This window comes from Opisthocomus hoazin, chromosome 11 (assembly GCF_030867145.1).
Source record: "Opisthocomus hoazin isolate bOpiHoa1 chromosome 11, bOpiHoa1.hap1, whole genome shotgun sequence".
Classification (NCBI taxonomy): domain Eukaryota; kingdom Metazoa; phylum Chordata; class Aves; order Opisthocomiformes; family Opisthocomidae; genus Opisthocomus; species Opisthocomus hoazin.
The window spans coordinates 14297742-14319132 of NC_134424.1; the positions used below are offsets into that span (position 1 = coordinate 14297742).

General features: G+C 40.0%; 2 protein-coding genes across 23 annotated transcripts in view; one reads left to right on the forward strand and one right to left on the reverse strand.

Annotated features, from left to right (window-relative positions):
- The window catches only part of SLMAP (sarcolemma associated protein), a 91290-nt gene extending 75238 nt beyond the window's left edge, over nt 1-16052 (reverse strand). For 21 of the 22 annotated variants that reach the window (XM_075432409.1, XM_075432402.1, XM_075432405.1 and 18 more), the window contains exons 1-2: nt 15940-16040; nt 14382-15806 (exon numbers count right to left, since the gene is read on the reverse strand). In XM_075432409.1, coding sequence (XP_075288524.1) covers nt 14382-14579 — 198 coding nt within the window. In that variant the 5' untranslated portion in view covers nt 14580-15806; nt 15940-16040. Of the gene's footprint in view, nt 1-14381; nt 15807-15939 lie in introns of all 22 variants that reach the window. The other variant, XM_075432389.1, reaches the window with a different exon arrangement.
- A 1508-nt stretch (nt 16053-17560) lies between these two features.
- Nucleotides 17561-21391, forward strand: part of DENND6A (DENN domain containing 6A) — a 35971-nt gene continuing 32140 nt past the window's right edge. Inside the window, exon 1 of the mRNA XM_075433101.1 lies at nt 17561-17953. Within this exon, the coding sequence (XP_075289216.1) occupies nt 17945-17953 (9 nt within the window). The 5' untranslated portion in view covers nt 17561-17944. The remainder of the gene's footprint in view (nt 17954-21391) is intronic.

Genomic DNA, 21391 nt, shown 5'->3' on the forward strand with positions numbered 1-21391 from the left:
GATTTTCAAACACTTTGCTCTGCAACCCAGAAAGAAGTGGGCCCACAGTGAGTCCATCAATCAGCTGGAACCTCAACACTGCATAAACTGCAATATATTACTGCTTATCTTCTCTCACATTTATGTGCAGCATAACTTCAACTGAAAATTCAATGCATACTAGAATTCAACCCCTAAACCACTCAAAAAAATTTTAAAACACAAAAACCCAAAACAAACAAACAAAAAACCCACAAGAAGAAACTCCTCAGCTTGATTCAACAAATAATTAACTAATAAAGAGCTTCTAAGAATGGTCATTTTGGAAAACACAAAATTTCTTTTCAAGCAATACTTGATCCTCCTTACATTATGTTAAAAGTCACTCTACAAATACATAACTATCAGAGCAAATAATGACTTTTCACTTGTGACCATATTTTTACTAGTCCCACTTTACCTGATTTTTTTTCATTCACTTCAGATACTGTATTACAGAATGGTACAAACTGTTAGCAGATAAAAATCATGATTTACAGTGACAGTGTCTCAGAAAAAACCAATTACCATTGATTTTTCAAAGAAAACTACTAGAACTTCTACATTCTGCAGATATGAAGAGTAATCATTGTGTCAGTTCAAGGATACATTCATCTCTACACAGTATCAACTACAATGCAAACTGAATTGCTAGATTTCTTCATGAAGCAACATGTTCAAAACTACACTAAGTATGAAATAAACTATTTTAGCTGTGACAGAACCATGTAAATGAGTCTAAGTAGTTCCATGCTGCAATTTAAAACACAAACCAAAACCACAGAAGTAAACTAATATCCAATGTTCTCATTTGCCAGTCACAATATAAAACTTCAAAAAAAAACCTGTTTAAAAAATAAAGATGAAGTAGTAAACAATAAGTCTCTCAAATATGGCAGAGAGATAACATACTCCTCACTAGAAACAGTCTTATTCAAAGAGATGAAACTATTTTCCCTAAAATCTTTCATGGAAGACGACCTACCTTCCCACCATATTAGTTCAATGAAAAGAAAAAAATCTGTCTGATCAAGAACTATTTATTTTGCTATAAATAAAGCTCATTAAAACTGCCATTTCTGCATTGCTCATAATGATAGTTTTAAAATGTTAAGAATATATTGATAGAACTTAAGGAATTAAGCTGAGAAAAATATGCATTTTTAAAAATGAAACGCTCAAACAGCAGACTTAACACAGAAAATTTTCCAGGAAAAGCTTTGTTACCTTAAATGATAATTTTAACCTTTATGATGATATTTTTCAACCGCACAGAACTCAGCTCCTCAAACATCTATGCTTAATGGTACAAATAAATTTAAAAAGGAGAAGTGGTAATACATGTTTCCTGTTGGTTTGTTTTTTTTTTTTTAAGAAGAGCAACTTGCAATCTAAAGTGTGTAATCATAACTTCAATCGTTTAAATTTCAATATTCTTTTTTGCATCACTTCGTCCACTTGCAACATCCATCACCTTGTCTCTATCCCATCCTCATAGAACTTCCAATGCATTCAAACTTCACGGTATCTTCACGACCCGGTGCTCTTCTCACCCGATTGTTTATTCCTGCTACTGAGAAGTGATCTGTGCCTCAGTGCTGATACGAAGCTCACCTCTACAGTCCTCCAGCCTGACCATACAAATGCACTTCCTGCCTCCCGCTGTACCTAAGCACTTGCAGACCACCTTTCAACATGGCTAGCAGGCCCACATCAGAGAAAGTGACCTCAAGAACTGGTTGCTTGTATTTAGGAGGAATGAGACACAGAACCAGAAAAGTTTCTTCCAGCCTTTCATCTCACTCCTCTTTCCCATAATCTTCTTCTCTTCGGTCCCTAAAATCACTTCGGTCTGGCTGCCCCACCACCACGTGACACTTACCTTGAACCCACTTGGACAAAAGAGGAGAGGAATCAAAGGTGCAGCTGAGATGGGATGCTACCACAGATTGTTGGGAATCTGTCTTTCTTACTTTGCAGAAAGAGACAGCAGTAAGAGGAAGGTGGCAGCCAGGACAATGATGACTTTCAAGGAGACAGCCTTATAGACTCCAGTGCGGAAGCTCAGAAACAGACAGGGTGGATCAGGTAGCTCCTTACAAAAGCTTGGAATTTTTTTCCACCCAATGAATGGAAAAAAGACAGGACCAACAGTATAGAGCATAGACAAGGGAGCTGAAGTCTAAGGTCTAGCTGTTTCAAGAGTGGCCCAAGTGCAAGAGTTAGCACGTGGAGGATAGGATGGATGTAGGACCAGTTACGCAGAAGCGCTTGTGACATTTGAGAACTGGTTTGGGAAAATTCTGTGCACCCACAACGTTTTCCGTCACAGATTTGTTCTCATTTCTTCAGTTTTGTCATATAGCTTGCTAAGTATCAGTATTTTGAAGAACATTATTTTTTCTGTTGAGAAGCTAAAAAAGAAAAAGGGAAACTTAATTCCACAACCTGAAGTACCGAATTTTCTAATGGTAATACACACATTTTACAAATAAAAGGGAGCTACTACCCAAAAATCCACAAAGAAACACATAGAGAGGCACTCACTACTATATAGGCTTTAAGTCTCAAGAGAATTAGACAAATGAAACAAGGAACACTCTACTCTAATGCTGTGGTTCATCATTCTTTTTTGCTGTCTACTCCATTTCACTCTTCCTGTCAACTTACTAGATTACTGCCCCAATGCTGGCAAGAGCATCTTGTTCTAAGTAACTGTTATCACCCACATTTCCAGAAACGTGTACGTTCAGTGACCTTGGATTTTCTAAAAGATATTTTCACTGGACAACGCAAAACAAGCTGACAATATTTTGTTTCATGCTATTTGCTCTAGTTGTTTTGTCAAGGGAACTAGGAAGCAGAGAGGAACAGCAATCAATATTGAAAAAAATACCTTTTTGAGTTGGAACAAAATCCTGTAAAAGAGTAGAACTGGAAACTAACAAGCATGATTCCTCTCTGAATTGCAGCACTGAGTTTTGCAGAACGTAACAAAGACTCCATATTCTGCCACAGTTTTCATACTGCAATTTCTCATTAGCATTGTGGGAAGATGCAAGACATACAAGCTTCCTGCTATGGGACATTTTTAACAGTTTTACCCAAGTGTAATACCAACATGTCTGAAAAAAAATGTTAATACTTTATTTTATACAGAACACTCATCCATGTCTATTTTCCACAACTTGAAGCTATAATACTTGAGAAAAAACAAACAACTCAAGTATTTAAATTAGAATGTTTTCAAAACTTGTAAGTTTGGCTTAATATACTATTAGCATGTTAAACAAATATGCTAATTATTATAATTCAGACATTTAAATGATAATACCCTTACTATGCCTCAAGTGTAGACAGGTATCTCAGTGCTCTAAACTTTAAACAAGTCACACTTTAACTGACTTTACCACTTCTGATTAAATAAAATAAATATACAAGACATTCCTCCCATCACAATACTTCCTCATGCAAGGTCATACAGTTCTTTCTAAAGGCTTGTTTATCAAAGCAGATAAACTTTCTACTCTATCTTTTAAGATGCCAGCAAACAAAGCTCATACTTCAAAGGCTACATTTAAAAAAGCAATCCCTAATACAGCTAATACTCTTTTAATTGCCCAAAAATACAATGCATCAGAAAAATAAGGAGTTCATCTCTACCAACCTAAGTCCACACAGCATATGCATAAACTTAAAAAAAACCAACCAAACAAAAAAAAACCCCACCATCAAAAAACCACCAAAAACACAAATACCCTTGCTAAGCAGTTTAAGTAGTTAAAAAGGCCCTCAGACCTACTCATGGACACAACTAAAGGAATCTGCACTCCTGGCCAGTCGTATGAGCAAGTGCAGGACACCTAACAACTATCTGATCTTGTGGTAAAGTATTACTGGTGTTCTTTTCTTCTACTGAAATGGGACATGTCATCAAAAGTTATAAAAAAGACAAACAGCGAGAAATTCTACTACAATCAGAAGTTTTGTTAATAAATGTTCTAATATTTGAATAAGTGCAACGAAACTAAAAAAGACCATGAAAGGAATAATGATGGGGGAAAAAGAAAACCCTGGAAGATCACTAGCAGGATGGCCCCCTCTACCCACTACAGTATCTCTAGCTTTATGGAAAGGAAATCCCAATAAGGGTCAAAATTCATAAGAGCAAAGATTGAATTGGCCCATTTTTCATATTTGACTTAGTGCACTCACTAAAATAATTTCTAATGTCCCAGCAATTACATAGCCACTGGTAATATTAAAATTGCAAAAAGCTGGCCCCTCCTATGCTCCAAATTATTTGTTTTGATTGTGTGTTCTTTTCACCATGTTATCTGTTAGTTCAGATTTCAACTAGAGCTTTCCAAAAGTTGCACCTTCTCTTCAGATAGAAGAGACTATTCCTAGAAAGCAGATTTGCCTCTTTTTTTAGTTTATTTTGGCTTTTTACTCATGTTTCGACTCTCTCATCCATTAAATATAACCAGTTTTAAAACAAAAATGCAAGTTGGCTGTGTCTGTAAATGCAGTACTTAAGTTCAAGACAAGAGAAACGTTTACTGACCATATATAATCACAGATTCTCATTCTAAAATGGATCCTGCCATAAAAGCTCCTTACTCTTAACACAATTCCCCAACAAAACCAGTATTTACTGCTAATGGCACAGCCCCCAAACGGGTAGTGCTGTTATATTACTAATTCTAATTCACAGCTTGGCACTCAGATACATAATAGCTACCTGCACATGCACCCTTAGCTTTCAGCTACAGATTAAAACAAAGTACTTAGCCTTCCCCAGGGACCTGAACATTCACACACGGGCAGCTACTGTTGTAGCAAGACACTTGTTAAACTGCTGAATCTTTATCAGCTGTAAGAATGCTTAGTTCATGCATGGTCCAGAACAGAAATTTCAAATTTAAAAAAAATCCACTTTTTTGTAAAAAAACAGCACAACCAGTCGCTTTACCTAATGTCAACTAGCTACACAGATTGCAGAAACAAATCTGCCCTTTCTATGATGACTTGTGTTCCTGGCTTTCTCTTACAACTGCTGGAATACATGGTCTAGGAAAAGTTCTCAAAGAGGAAGATTGAAAAAAATCATTAATTTCCCCTTTGAGTTCTTAAAAAGGAAGTAGTGGTTGAGAGCTGTAAGTGAAAGTGTTATATTATTTCCACCCTTATGGAATTAGGGGTGGAACTAGGAGCATTCTTATGTCTTTCTTTTAGTGCTTCTTTCCCTCCAAGTAAATTTTAAGATAATTTCTGACACATTTTGATGGGAATTCTAAGTTATACTATAAAATTAGCCCTCCAGGTATTTCATAATACTAAATTTTATATATATACATACACAGACACCGACTGAACCTAACTTAAGACAACAGCAACAAGAGCTAGCCTACCTAGCAAACATGCCCCACCTCAGAATCTTATTTGTTGGTAGCAATTAATTTTGTACCCAAAATTCTATCCCAAGTCCACAAGCAAGCTAAACTCATTAGACCTGCTGTGGAGCAGAGGATAGGATTAGATGACCTCCAGTGGTCCACACCAACATAACTTATCCTCTGACATTACACCCATGTCCTTGTTCATAGCATTGTAACTTCCCTTAAAGTAAATAGCATTGTAACTATACATAATGACTTACAGCCCTGGAATCCACAAAAACAAAAGAAACTTCATCAAACTTATACTTTGTCCCCTAAAAATATGTGATTACATTGACTATACATCACCTTAAAAATCCTCTGGCATTTAGGAAGAGGAATCCCTGTAATGATAGCAAGGAAACAACAAGGAGCTGCAACTGCCTACCAAGATCAAAGACCTGAAACAACAGTTTGACTGCAGAATGGATTATTTCACAACCAGGTAATACAAACCAAAGGGGTTTTTTTTTAATAACAAAATTAAAGGTGTGAAGAATAACAAATAATTCGTTATGCCTCCAAAAAGCTTTCAGATTCTTCAAGTACTTGGAAACAGTAAGTTTAAATGCAGAAAACAGCAATGCCAGAATCAAATTGCAAGCGATAATACCACCAAATCCGATTTGCAATGCTATTGCCCGTAAGTCCATGCACCCTCTTACAGAGCATTAATAATATTGCATCAAAGTGTCAGAAAATCTATGTTTAAACTTAGAACTGCTCAACATGAAGAAAGGTAACAACTCGGAAAAAGTGCCAGTTAAGAGCAAAAACTGACATATCAGATAAGACCAATGGCATATGCAAATAGCAGCAGCAAGTACCAAATATCTTCGAAAGAACCCGCTGTACAAATACCTATTTGGCCCATAACAGAGCTTTTCTTCTTTGATTTGTAACATAAGCATTTCCATTCCTTCCTTTAAAAAGGTTGTTACTCAATACAGTTACAAGCATCCACAACTCTTGTATCTTAACCTCTTGTGTTAATTTTATTTTTGTGGAAGAACTGTTACCAGAACATACAGCATTAAGAACTTGTTCTTAGTTTTATTTCCAAGTATCTTAATATGAGAACAAAAGGTCACTTGTCCATTCTTACAAAGCCTCTGTATCTATCTCAGATGTGACACGCTTTCTATATTGAAGTCTATCAATAAATATTTTCAACACATTTGAATTATCATATGAAAACCAAAACTGAACAAGATGTTCCAACGGGGGACAAACGTACTTTAACAGCAGCACAATACTGTCAATGTTTTTGTATTTAGTTACAACTTCTCCACTGTTAGAACATTTGTGATTGAGCCCACCTCATCATCAATTCTTTAGTCTTTTCCGTGGTTGGTTACTGTTATTTTGTAACCTAAAAAGGCCTAAGAATAGCACGTATTTACCTCCAGCATGCACCATAGTTCAGCTATCAATACTGAAATGTTCCTTAGCTTTGCAAAGATATTATAAATTCCTCATCCCTTAACTACCCTTGACTAATCCCAGTACTTTTTATGTTTACTTTTTACGTGGCTACAAAAGTAAAAACAGTCAAATTCCTGCTAGCATTTCCTATGTTTTTCCACTCAACGACAGTGTTACTACAGGATTTTAGACTTTCTATGATAAGCCTGCTGGAAGTTCATTATTTATTTACACTTTCTCAAGACTGAAATAAATGCTAAGACAGTGCTCAATCACATACATGTGTGTCTGGTACAATATAACACAAAAATTACATCCAATTAAGTGTCTGGCTCCAGAACAATTATTACCCTTTTCAAAAAATAAACTGTTCTGGGTCTCTGGCAGACAGAGATGTCTTCTTGCAGGGGCTTAAGACGTTGCAGGCCAATCTGTCTCTGCCTGAAGATCCCACTCCTGAAGCAGACTGAAAAACAGGCTTGTCTATACTCAACAACAACATGACAATACTGCAAGCCTTCTTCCACCAACTCTGCTACAAGCAGAAATGCTTCTGGAAAGAAATACAAGGTGGGAATGTCAATTCATTGTCACAGCAGTATTAACTCAACTTGGAGCTCTTAGATAATCCAAACTCTCAGCAAGTGAGCAACATTAACAGCAAGTAATTACTGATGCGACTCAAAAGAAAATCCAGAGATAACAAATAAACATATACTACCAATAGCCCGTAAAATTGCTAGCCTTAGGGATGGAGACAGCATTCTTCCTTCCCTTTCGCTTGCCAGGTTCCACAAACTATAATCGTTTTCACTTTATATTATCTATTAAAAGAAATTACAAAAACCAAAATGCAACAAATTGGCTATTTGTCTACACATTTTTGCAGAGTTTTAGCTAGATCAGATTCAAATCAACATAACCAAAGTAACACACTGACACAGTTAGACACTACTAACCCACATGGCCCTTTACATCATACATAAATTCAATTACTTTAATTAGATAACAAAGCAACCAAAACTGTTCAAATTCAGCATGAAAAATGAGAGGATAAAGCCAAATAAAAAAATATTTCTCCACTCTGATTTATATTACAGTGTAATGTAAATTCACCTGCAAATGGTCAATGGATTGCTGCAACTAACATCTGAAAGCAAGTCTAAGAAAAAGTCAGAAAGAATTCTATATAATGAAAGCATATTAGGGAAGCCAGGTTTTACATCTATAAGCACGGCAGTAGGGACAAACCCAAACCATCCCATTAGACACTTAGGAAAAACACATTTACTGACCTTCATTATTGCTAAGAAACCTGATTCATTTGACGTTTGTAAAAACTCATTGCAAATACAAAAGGGATTTTTTTGTTTGTTTTCAAAACCTAATCAGTGTGTTGGTGTTCCTGGATCAGGACAGATGCATCATGACTGCAATGGATCAGCTCCAAGAATTACAGTATTAGCTCTGCAGCAGTGGCTCTAGATGGTATCTCTGCAGGGAAGTCCTTGTCAGCAGTAACTTACCTCTACTATAAATGGCCACCAGCACTTCTGCACTAGGTTCTAAAGGAATTACGGTGGTGAAGTCTGCTGAAACCGAGAGCTCCCTACCCCATACTACTCTTACCATCATATCAGCACAAAATTGGATAGTTCATTTAGGGTGAAAAGCACTCACATAAAAATATTAACAGGTGTACCTAAGGGCTGGCTGACATCACCCTCTCTCTTACCAAAGCACCTAAGCACTGAAATTTCACCTTAGTGCATTACAGCAGATATCAGGTCAGTCTCCCAGGGCACTTGGAATAAACATTCAGTGTTTGGAAGGTAGTGTCTCTGCTACAGACACCGCAGCCTGCAAGCATACAGCAACATCAAAAGTACTGGAAAACAAAACATTTGTTCAGCTCTCAGAGGCAACAATTGTAACAGAAAGCTGAAAAGATGTAATAGAGGAAAAAAAAATAATAGACATGGTATCTACACAAAAAAATGCCAGCAATACATGAGAAATCAAACATCCCTTACATAGATCAGCACCAAATAGCCCAGAGCATCTTACAGGAATCTCTACAGCAAGCAGCAGAAAAAAATCTCCCATTAAAATCCTGCAACCCCAAATACCATTTTTCATATCACACTAAATTCTGTAAGATATATTTACTCAAACGCTTCTGAACAAACAGGATGTCCAGTACTTGAATCTTGTCAAATTTTTGATCTCCACAAAACATTCTGTGTAGTGTTAAGTGAACAAAATACCTCCTTTTTACAAATTCTTTCTCTTCTTTCTTTCATGGTCAATATACTTTTAATCCTAGTACAACAAGGACAACACTTGTATTAGTGGTCCAAAATTAGATGCAATATCCTAGACATAGTCTAACAACCCGCAAAGGGTTCTTCCTTTCCAAGCGCAGGACTTCACATTTGTCCTTGTTCAGACTCCCGAGGTTCCTATCTGTCTGTCTGTTCAGCAAGGCCAGGTCCCTCTGGCTGGCAGGCCTGCTCTCGAGCATATCAACTCATTCCCCACCACACCAACAGCCCCAGATTTGGTGTTATCATCAAACTTGACTAGAGTGGACTTCACCACGTCCTTCACATCATTAAAAATGTTAAGCAGGACACGTCATAATATACACTCCTGCAGTATTCTGCTTGTTACCAGCATCCAAGTATAGCACCACCTATTAACCACCACCCCCAAGCTTGACCCTCAAACCAGTTTTATTTTACTTGTCTAGTTGTTTGTATATCCAGACTGCAATGCCCTAACCTAGGGAGAAAAACACCATGGGAAACAGTCAAAAGCCCTGCTGAAGTCAAGGTAAATAGCGTGCACTGCTCTCCCTCAGCTACAAACCTAGTCCTATTGGCTTGCATGATAAAATGACTCGTCAGACATGATTTATCCCTGCTAAATCCATACTGACCATTACCAAATCACCTCCTCCTTCATGTGCCCACAAAAGAGTTCCAAAATTTGTTCCATGATTTTCCAGTGGACTCAGACTAAGCTATCCAGCCTGTAATTCCCCAGCTGTACCTTTGGAGTTGTTGTTTCAGGGTATTGGGTTTTGGTTTGGATTGGGGGGGGTCCTGTACCCGGCACTGGTGAGGCTGCACCTCGAATACTGTGTTCAGTTTTGGGCCCCTCACTACAAGAAGGATATCGAGTTGCTGGAGAGTGTCCAGAGAAGGGCAACGAGGCTGGTGAAGGGCCTAGAGAACAAGTCTTATGAGAAACGGCTGAGGGAGCTGGGGCTGTTTAGTCCGCAGAAGAGGAGGCTGAGGGGGGACCTTATTGCTCTCTATTACTACCTGAAAGGAGGGTGTAGTGAGGCAGGTGTTGGTCTCTTGTCCCAGGTTAACTAGCGATGAGAAGCAATGGCCTCAAGTTGCATCAGGGCAGGTTTAGGTTAGATATTAGGAAAAATTTCTTTACTGAAAGAGTGGTCAGGCATTGGAACAGGCTGCCCAGGGAGGTGGTTGAGTCACCATCCCTGGAGGTGTTCAAAAAAATGTGTAGATGTGGCACTTCAGGATATAGTTTAGTAAGCACGGTGGTGTTGGGTGGATGGTTGGACTTCATGACCTTAGAGGTCTTTTCCAACCTATGATTCTATTATTCTATGATTCTATGTAGACTATTTGGCTTTCAATTTACTAGTTAGCATTTCTGTAACAAACATACTACCAATCCGCTCAACTCAATTCATACCCACTTTGTATTAAGTGAAAACACCAGTATTAGCTACCACCTTGACACAGAAACTTGTGCCTACACATTTTTTTTTAGTAGTTAAAAATGACCAGTTATTTGGAGTCCTTTTGGTCTAAGAAAATACTTTCTTTCACAGTTTTAGCGCCTTTGGTAAACTGTGGCAATGGGTTCTCTATAAAAGATACAGTAGCCACCCCCAACAATCTAAGGCACTAATTCAAATAATTAACTTTTGAAAGCCTGGATATCTGTTGGAAACTTCAGGTTTCTCCTAAAAGCTTCCACCACATCTGCCAGAAGTATTTCAGTCTGGGAGAAGTCACATACAAGTTCTCCAAGGTTTTCAAGTTGATTATTTTTAAAAACAAAACAAAAACTAGCCAAACAAACAAAAAAAAAATCCCCAAAAATCCCCCCAAAATAACTTGAAGACTATTTCAATTAAGCAGCTTTTACAGTATTTCTGCGCATATACAGTAATAGAAGCTGAACAAACATATCTAGATTTTCTGAACTATAGCCCACTTTTTCTTTTGCTTTGATTCATACTTCTTGGAACACTCCATGCTCAGCATAACATCCACTTCCTACATATCTAGTGACTTCCTTTTTCAAGCATCTCTTAAAAAGATTCATTAACTTGTAATTACTCTAAAAAAAATAATTTCTAAGCATAAGCTGCTAATGTTATCACCGTATGAAAAATCCACAAAGAGGTATTACACTATTTCTACCAATACAACAAAAAGGAGGCACTGCACTGGTTGTCTACAAAAGTACTATTAAGCACAGAAAACGTCCAAGTACAGATATCCCCTCCACCACTTCCTTCCACCTTTATCTTACACATTTTTAGGCTTACATATTCTGTTAAAAATATTTTAAAAAGCAAATCCACCTTTAAACATCTGCTTTTGATTGCCGTTTACTGGTGATCTTGAAGACTCATCCTATTTCTATCCTTAATAATGGTGGTGTTACACAGACATTATCTCCTTTGGGCACATAACTTTTTCCATGCATAATTAAAGCGCCTTTATGCAAAGTAAACACTCGCATCTTTCAACTGTAAGTAACATGTCATCTTCAACTCGGTCTATTTACGTGACATACTTCAGCTTAAGCCTACCTCTGCCTCAAAAAAAAAAAAAAATTGTATGCTAGTTTCCTTGCCACTCCTTACTGATGCTCCCTCTACCCTTCTTTACAGATCATGCTGATATAACTGTGTACAGACTATGTAGTAAACAGGATCGCTTGCATCATTGACTAAAACAAAACAAAACTCCAAACCCTCAACACTGAAAAATTATTAGAGTTGAGCTGAAAGACAACTTCAGATGCACCACAGAGACTGGACTGAGTGACTAGCAATGCCAGAAACTGGTACTGCCACTGAAGTCCACAACTTGCGAAACTGCAGCCCCAGACCACTCATGTTTTGAATTCTTTGAAGGTTTCTCTCTGTTACTAAATTAACATTTCAAGGTCTTCTATCTTTCATAAAATCCAGAATTGACAGAAGTTCTATATAAGCTTCTAAGAAATGTTTACAAATACTGTGGCAAAAAGAATTTACGCACATTAAAATACAGGTCATTGAAAGCATAATGACATATTCCTAAATGAGATACCCTTATTATAAGTTCTGTAAACAATTCTGACAAATATTCCTGCATGCAAGTGTTCTGGCATAGTTTTACATTTTTGTTTGTACTTCGAAAACACCACGGAATTCTTTAGTCATTATTTATGATTCAAGATTAAGACTGTATTTACCGACAGCTTCAACCTGCCTTTTCACAACAGTATTTTATATCTATTATCTCTAATGATGCACTTTTCCCCCTCCCCCAGCTATCTCACAATTCACCATTCAGATACTCAGATAGATGAGAATCCAGACCATACTGCCAAGAAACAAAACACAGAATCCAAAATTCTCCATGCTGCTGTATCGATGCTTTAAGCCTTTTACAGTACCACAACATCTAACACATAAAACTTACAGTGGTGTATTCCTATGCATGATCTTAAAAACCCACTCTTCAGTTGATCACTATGGCTACTGATCCAGAAACCCACCTGGACAATTTCCATCAAGACCCCCCATCAAATCTCCATATGATGGTATCTCAAGAACTATCACATATCATCCTCTTGTTTACTAATACCAAGTCGCTGTTTTATATCAGCTAGATAAAATGAATAAGCATATAATTTTTTTTGACCTGTATGAGAAAAGCTAAAGCTAACTGAAATCTAAAGACAAACAAAAAAAACCCCTCAGCTGATTGCCTTTTAGCTCATCTATTAGTTAGCAGACCTGCTCAACACTCAATGCTTTGTCAAATTAACCACCTTTAATATGGCTAAACTATCTGTAACCATAGTAGAGCACATGGGGGTCTTAATCTTTATAAACCATGAGAAATGCTGATAAAAAGCTATATGCATAATACTTAATTAATTAAACATTAAAATATGTAGGAACATTTCATTTTGTTGAGTCAAGAAAGGTTAAAAACGAAGCTTAAATTGGAAATATTTTAAGCATTTAAGTTTTCTAAGGTGTCTAAGCGTGCACATCACATACACAACAGAGCCAAAACAACATGCTTAATGAAACACTAATACAGATAGCAGTTTACACAATTATATGCAGCTAACTTGAAAGCCATGCCATAACTCAGCCTTAAGAAATTAAACACTTGTCTTGTCCCATCATGCCCAGGTATTGCATAACATAGGATAGTTAACAATGGAAGGTTTAAGAATTTTGACTGCGTTGTACTGCTCCTCCTGCTGTGTCATACTACTAAAAAAATACTGCATTCATTACAGACCATATCATTCTTAAAATCAAGAGCTACACTGACTGCACTTCATAGAAGGGCATGCTGCAAAGCTAAAAAACAGAGCTGATTTAGAGCTTATAAAGTTCTAGGGCATAACACCAATATATTTGAAAATAAAATTACAGTGCTGAGAAGCTGAAATCCGCACTTTGTTCATTTCTTGCTGGATATTTAAAATTAACTTGATAGTCATTAAATAAAATAACTTTACTTGTCCCAGTTCAGTCCCTAGTGGACAAAACAAACACTACAGAACCCTTAAAGTGCACTTAACACGCTAGCGCTTGCCTTTTGAGAGGAACAGTTAAGACAACACAGGATATATTTTAAAACCATTTTCACTATCAATGAGAAAATATCTTGTATGCCATTTGTTACACTCCTGCTACCAGTTACAACCCTTCTGTGTGACCCAAACAACAAAACACTCTTTATAAAAAGGGAAAGTAGGAAGAGGGCCAAACAAACCCAATATATTTTTTAAATGTTTTTTTGGTTTTTGACACTTCTCACAGTAAGATTTATTTACCTGTACAAATAAAATAGTAATTTCTCATAATTTGAAAAAATACTACTACACCATTACACTCACACAAGCCTGTGCTTTCAGATTTTTATTGCTCACCTCAAAATCACTTACTTCCAGCAATGAATAATACACATGTAAATTTCCCAGTCCTTATCACCATTTTCAACTGTCAGTTTTACATACTTTTAATAATATTTCAAGTTTCTAGAAGAAATTATCAACTTACCTAAAAAATATTCATTTTAACTATAACACAAATCTTACTCCTTCCACATGCAACCACATTTATTACAGCAAAACTAAAGTGATGTGCAATCTACAGGGACTTGCTAAAACAAATGTCCATACCATTATTTTTAAATAAAGAAAACATCTTACCTTGCCTGTCTTGTGATCAAACCAGACAAGAGCATGGTTCCTGGACAGCACCTTACAGTCAAAAGTTGCGTTGTTCTGAGCTGGCCGACAGCGAGCCACTGAGCGGCCAATCTTGACGGGCTCGTCCAGGTAGACATGACGCTCCTGAAACGGATGAGAGTTCGGGCGGCAAGTGAAGATGGCCAAGGCTGAAGGCATCGAGGACAGATTGGGGTTGCCACACCAACCAGAGATGAAGAGAGCCTCTTCTGACGCAGACTGTCCTCCACGATTTTTAACCCAAACCTTCACAGCAACTTTGTATTAAAGCAGGACAAACATTATCATCTGCGAGGCCTAGCAACTCATTGTTTCAGTGTGTAAACTAACTCTGGCAGTAATCCAGTGAAAAAGCCCCATTATGTCTTTTAACAGTATCAGCAGTGGCCCAAAAAAAGTCTAAAATGTACAACTTTCAATCCATCCTCCTCTGGAAGAACAGGAACAAGCATCCGATTCCTTCAAAGAGAAACAAAGGCTCCTTGAAAGAAGGAGAGAATGTCTTAAATCCAAGTAGATGAGTCATACAAGTACTTTTGTTTGTAACCTCAGCTGCCTTCTTTCCCCCCCCCCTTCCGTAAACAACGCTGACCAAAACTCTGACCAACGTAACATGGAAGCAAGGAAAGGTTTAGGGAAGGGGGATGAGGGAGAAGGATTAACGTCCTCTCTCAAAGGGCCTGGATCAGCAGTTGGCAGGTGAACACGAAGCCCTCACTCCTCAATAGGGGTCTAGTCTCTCCACACGGCGATCCGCATTTCACCATCTTCGTGTACCAAACCAAAGCAGAATAGGTGGTCCTCGATTTAGGATGGGGTACGAGAGCTGTACCGTCTTCCTCCTCCACACCAGATAAAGCTGAACTGGTCTACTGTTTCAGGCAGCCACTCAGATAAGGAACTTGATAAGGCATGGAGAGGGCTTCAGACTCTCCTTCTCTCGGGGACAACCTCACGCGTGGAAAGGAAGGGGACGGCCTACGCGGTGCGCTGACAGGTTGCTCCCAGGCGGTGCCCGCGATGGCTCTGGCTGGCGGCAGCGGGCAAGGGTCCGTCCGCGGCGGGGCTGGGCCGGGCGGCCGGCGGGCGGGCGGGGGCCGGCGGCGGAGGCCGGCGAGCAGGGGGCTGCTCCAGGAAGTCTCCGCCAGAAGCCCCCGGCGCGGGGAGCGGCGGGCCGGGAGAGGCGGCGTCCGCTCCGCTCCGCTCGGCTCAGCCCCCCCGCAGGTGGCTGCGCATGAGGAGGGCCCGCTCCTCAGCCCCCCGCGCTCTCCGCCCGCCGAGCGCGGCTCCGCTGGCCCCGGCGGCGGCAGAGGCCTGGCGGCCGGGCCCGGACGCCTCCCGCTCTGCCTCTCAGGCAGTCGCCGACCACGAAAACTTTCCTCCGACCTGCAGAGCCGAAAACAAACCGGGTCAAGACGCGTCCCTCGCCCGGCGCGGCCCCGCGCCTCCCCCCCCGGCCTAGCGCTGCCCGGCCGCGGGGCAGGCACGGGGCGCACCAGGGCTCCACTCCCTCCCTTACCTTCAGCGCAGCGGCCGCCATAGTGACTGGAAACCTACCCGGTGTAGCAGCCGCGGCGCTGCCGGAGAGGGGCGGGGGTCGGGGGGGAGGGCAGGCGGCGGCGGAGGGAGGAGCCGTCCTCCGCGGGGCCTGACCAAAGGGAAGGCGCGGCGGCCGCCTCCAGCCTCCGCGGGGGCGACTGCGCAGGCGCAGGAGAGGGCTCTGCGCCGGCGCGCTGCGCCCGGTGAAGCTGCGGCAGCGGCCGAGGCCCCGCCCCGTAGCCGCTGCTGCCCTTTTCCGCGTGCGCGGGACAGGAGAGGGGGACGACTTTGAGGGGCAGCCGTGAGGGGCGGCGGGCTGAGCCGTGAGGGGCCTCCGTGAAGCAGGAAAAGGGGGAGAGGGGCTGCCGCGGAAGGGCACAGCTAGGACGCGTTAGCAGGTGGGAGCGGGGGCAGGTCCCTGAGGTGAGTGAGCCCCGGGGCCGCCTCCTTCCCCTCCCCTGCTCCCCTCAGCTCTGCCCCGGGAGGGAGGAAGGAGCCAGCTGCCGCTAAGGAGGGCAGCCCTGAGGAGAAAGTGGGGTCGCGCTTCATCAATGGAGCTCTCATGAGGGAGTGCGGGGTCTCCCCGGCATCCTTCCGCTTTGCCCGCGCTCTCGCTGCCGCTCTGTGACCCCAGGTTGGGAAGTTCGGGAGCCGCAGTGTCTTCTGGTCTTGGGGAGGGAGAAGCGCTGGCCGCCTTTGCCGCCCCCAGTCACGGGCTGGCAGCCGGAGCGGGGGGAAGGAGCCCTTGGAGCGGTAACCGCCGGCCGAAGGCAGCGGGAGAGGGAAGGGGCAGGGCGGGACAGAGGTGCGGTCACTGGCGCAGTGTTCTCCCCGGGTCTCGGAGCATCGTCCGTGGCCGTATTTATTCCCGTTTTCTGGAAGCCAAGGAAAGGTCGTTCCTGTTTCAAGGTCACGCGGTGGCTAGTGCCGAACAGGTCTCTCCGGTCCGAATTCATTCTGAAGTCCGTCATTCCCTATAAAGCAAACAAGCGGAGATTGTTTGATATGAGGTAGATGTTGGAGTCGTGCCAGCACTATAATTACCCGGTGACAAGGTGTTAGGATCAGGGATGCGGGAGGGTTCTCTGATGCCAGGAAGGCCAGGCAGCCGTGGAGCAGAGAAGTGGAGCTGGGCCAGGCAGTTTAGCCAGCAGTGTATGGGGGAAAGAAGCGACGACTGAGGTAAGGCAGTGCAGTGCATGAGAGAAAGCATGACCGCTGTGCTATTACTTATAGCACAGTAAAATCTCAGAGCTCTCTTCATTTTTTTTCCTTTCTTTTTGATTGCACTATGATTGGGGGGGCCGTGGTTCATTACAGGCTAGTTTTCTTCTCTGTTCTTTCAATGAGAAAAAGACAGCAAAACCAGGCTATAACATCTGTGTTTGAAGGAAAGAGATGGAATCCAAGATGAGAGACAAATTTTTGAAGACAAAAAAAGAAAGCCTATAGGTGGAGACTTCAGTACTGTATGTCCATATTTTTCAGTTCTCCTGACAGGAGAAAAACAAAAAGACACCTGGCACATCACTTCATGGCTTTCATCAGCTTGTTTGTGAGATTATACTACTGTAATAAATATATTCCTAGTTTACTAATTTTTTTAAAATAAATGGAAAGTCAGTAAGGCTATTGTTTATAGCATACAAGGTGCTGTAAGTAATCAAAAGGGGGAAGGAGTATAAAAAGAGGATGGGGGAAATGGGGAATAAATTTAAGTCCATCAGGAGTTAAATTTGAGAGAAGGAGTTGCAAAAATAATCAAGAACGTTTTGGAATTGCAAAGGCGTAAAAAGGGGGAGCAAAGGGTATGACAGGTGTTGGAATGAAAAGAATGCTTATGAGAGCATTTTAATATTTTTGTGTGCATGTTTAATGGAGAAAGGAGTCTGAAAGTAAAATCAAAAATTAAGAATAAACATTACCATCTGTAGGGCCTGAGAGAATCAACTAAAATTATAATCTGAGCAGTGGATATCTTTCTGATGTGCTCTGTAAGTATTTGTAATATTTAGGTGTTATTGAGATTCAAACAAATTTCATACTTTACTGTCTGTACATTGTCTTTCCCAAGTCTTCTTGCAACAGGTAGAACGAACTAATACCCTAAGTATCTATGTCTTTGAAACTGTACGCCACTGCCATATTATGGTACCCTGAACCCTTTTCTGTCCTGTGGAGAAATTACATTTTGACAGTCCCATGGGGGAAGCAAGTACATGCCAGCTGCCTTTCAAATACTTTCTGGCACTGCTAAGTGGCTCATGTAACAACAGAGTTCTGCCTGCTTTTCAGCAAGGGCATTAATTTGAGCCTTCGTTTTCTGCTTGAGTGCCAGCTTTCAGAGAAGTTGGATGGGTTTAGTTACCTCTCAGACTTTTTTACTCCTATTTTAAATTGCCAAAGGAGTTCAAAAGTTATCAGGGCCAGATTCGTAGGTTAAGTTATAAATGTAAAAAGTGGTTGCATTCTGAAGTGAGAATACAGTTATTGTATGGGTATTTTATGAGGTATTTGATGCTTACCAGAAAGTGTTCATCTTAGCACTGTGGAAAGCAACAGGTGGATGAAAGGAGTTTGGTATGAAATGCTCAGCCGCTGTACTGTGCTCAGTGGGAGTAAGGAGGACATGTAAGCTCGTGCTTCATTTCTGCAAACTACTGTTTGCCACACAACCAGAAGAGGCAGTGAGCTTTGGCAGCCATGTTAGGTAAGGGCAGCAAGATGCCACTTAGGTGGCCATCCTTTTTCCGGGCAGGAAGTCCATAAAAATTTTGATAGCCATCATAGCTGAGGGCAGAAACAGCCTGCTCTATAGCCATCTTGGATAAGGGAAAGGGAAGGGAGGTGACTGTCACATTTGTGCCCTAAAGAGCTGGTGTCTGTTTCAGGACGATGTAATGCAGTGGAGGTAAAGTTGATGTGTATACCTGCCAAACATTTGGATTTTGGCTTGAGTGTGTCAAAGTGCAGGAGTGATTCTTTGGTCTTAACGACTGGATTAAAAATAAGATCTTTTGCTGAAGGAAGCCTGTTGTGAATTCTAAGTTAACTGTAACTGACTAGAGAAGAAAAACACTGAGCATCATTATAGGCAACTTGGTGCCAGACTTCTGAGTATCATGCAGTGATGATCTAATGGGCTGCCAAAATATTAATGTATATCAGATTGAGGTTGTCATTGGGAAGATGTTGTGAACCAGTTGCTTAGTGGGAGATCCTGACTCCAGAGATTGTTGCATTTGTAATGAATGAGGCATACTGTATAGCAAAAGTTCGGTTTCTAGTGTAAAAATAAAGATGCAAACTGATAATGAAAACAGAATAAACAGGTAAGGAGAAAATTGGAGATGCACGTTTTTTTACTGAGTTCTCATCCCTGAAACTCATTCATCAGCAATTTACTAAATAAATTTCTTATTCATTTTCAGTAATACAACAAATTTTATGTATAATTGCACTCTTAAGACTTAGTAAATTTAAAAATATGACAGTTTATAAAGGCATTTACTGCTACATAGAGCAATGTGGAAAAGTTTGAACTGTTATTTACATCCTAATGTTGTATCTTTTGCAGAACAAACTTGCCTCAAAAGTAGCTTCTGAGACATTCAGAATCAAGCTAAACTGTCAAAAAGTAAAGAATTGTTTCAGAGCAGTAGGTTCATTTTCCTGGAGCTAGAAATGTGTCTGTTTGAATGTTAACACTACAGGAATTTAGTTCACAGCAATCACTTCGTGTCCGCTTGAGGACTGAGGGGAGAATGAGCTGCCTGGCATGTCATTCTAACTAGCTCAGACCGATATTTGCTGATCTATAGTTGCTTTTGAGATGCAGTGACTGAAAGTGTAATCACTTTTTCCTTGAGTAGGAAAAATGATCTCACAAAGGAAGTTAAACAAGGAGTGGTAACATTACTGTGACATTGTAGTGATTTTACGATTTGTTGAAATATTCTGATTGCAATTCTTGATATAATTCACAGTATTGTGTGCGTGCACGATAGTGCGTATTGCTGGACAGTCACAGGCGTGAATGGTGTAGTTGCAGGGTATGTCAAGACAGCGGCAATCCAATTTGAGTTTTTGGATACCAGTTTGCTTTAGCAGCTGCTGAATACATGCACATTCTACAAATGTGTTCTCTGGTAGTGTGTTTCTGTCCATGCTGGTGTGTCATGAGAAGTGAATGGAGCAAGATGGTGTCCTGGAAAACAAGAACAGGTGTTTGCTAACAAGTGATTTGCTGGTTTTATGATCATGTTGAAAAAGAGCCAAATTATCCTAGATTAATAAAGAACATAGATAACATGAAGCCTGTAATACATCTAAGAGCTGATTTACACTTCAGTTTGAACTTTGGTGCACAGTGTTTCAACCACTGTATGTAAACCACTTTGTAAAAGATTCTGTACAGATACAGACGTTGATATGTATGTGTCTGACCACTGAGTCCCTCTGTTTCCAGTGGTAGTGATCACACAAAATCCTTTTTATAAGCTCACCAAACTCCTCAATACTTGTTAGGACTTTACTCCCCACTACTGCTGTTGGAAAACTTCATTCAAAACCTTACTTCTCCAGTGATTATAACACTTATGCTAATTATCAGCCCAGATATTCAAGAGTGGTTACACTTCTTTTGTATTCGAGCTATCATTGTTATTTAGTTTCAGACTTATTTTCTATTCTTGATCTTTTGACTCTGACTGATTATATAAAGAACAATTGCATTGTTTTGCAGCATTAATTTTGAAAAAATAAGCAATTTAGCTGGTTTAATCCTCTCCTGTCGTATAGATTCTCCATTTGTCTCATTTTCGTTCAGACCCTTCCCTGCTCCTATTTCTAGTTTGCATTAAGCTTATTGAAAGATACTCGTACCTGGTATACACAAATAAGTATCTTGCTAACATAACAAACAATTGTGTTAATGTAATATACAAAGCAAGCATATGTAGAATGTTCTATTTTATTTATGTATTAAATATATGCATATGTTAGATGATTATATATAAAATATTTATAAATATACTCTATATATCCTATATATTTATATCTATAATATGCATTGTATAGTATGTTGATAATATATGTATATGGTATATAAAAATAATGTAGCATGCGTACTATTAATACAGTGTTATGCTAATCTATAACTAATTTTACATACAATGTTTCTTAATTTCTAATGAAATTAGGTAAGTTGGTATATCTGGCATTTCCACTGCTTTACCATTTCAGTAGGAGATAGTTATCATGTAACTTTTCTATGAATATGAGGTTGACTTTTTGAAATATTTGATCTTTTCTGTGGCTGTCTCAAAAATAAGGAAAAGCGCTTTAAAAATAAGTGTGACATTTCTGTTGCTTGTTTGTTTGTTTTAAATAAATGTATTTATTAGACCAGATCTAATTTTCCAATACAAATG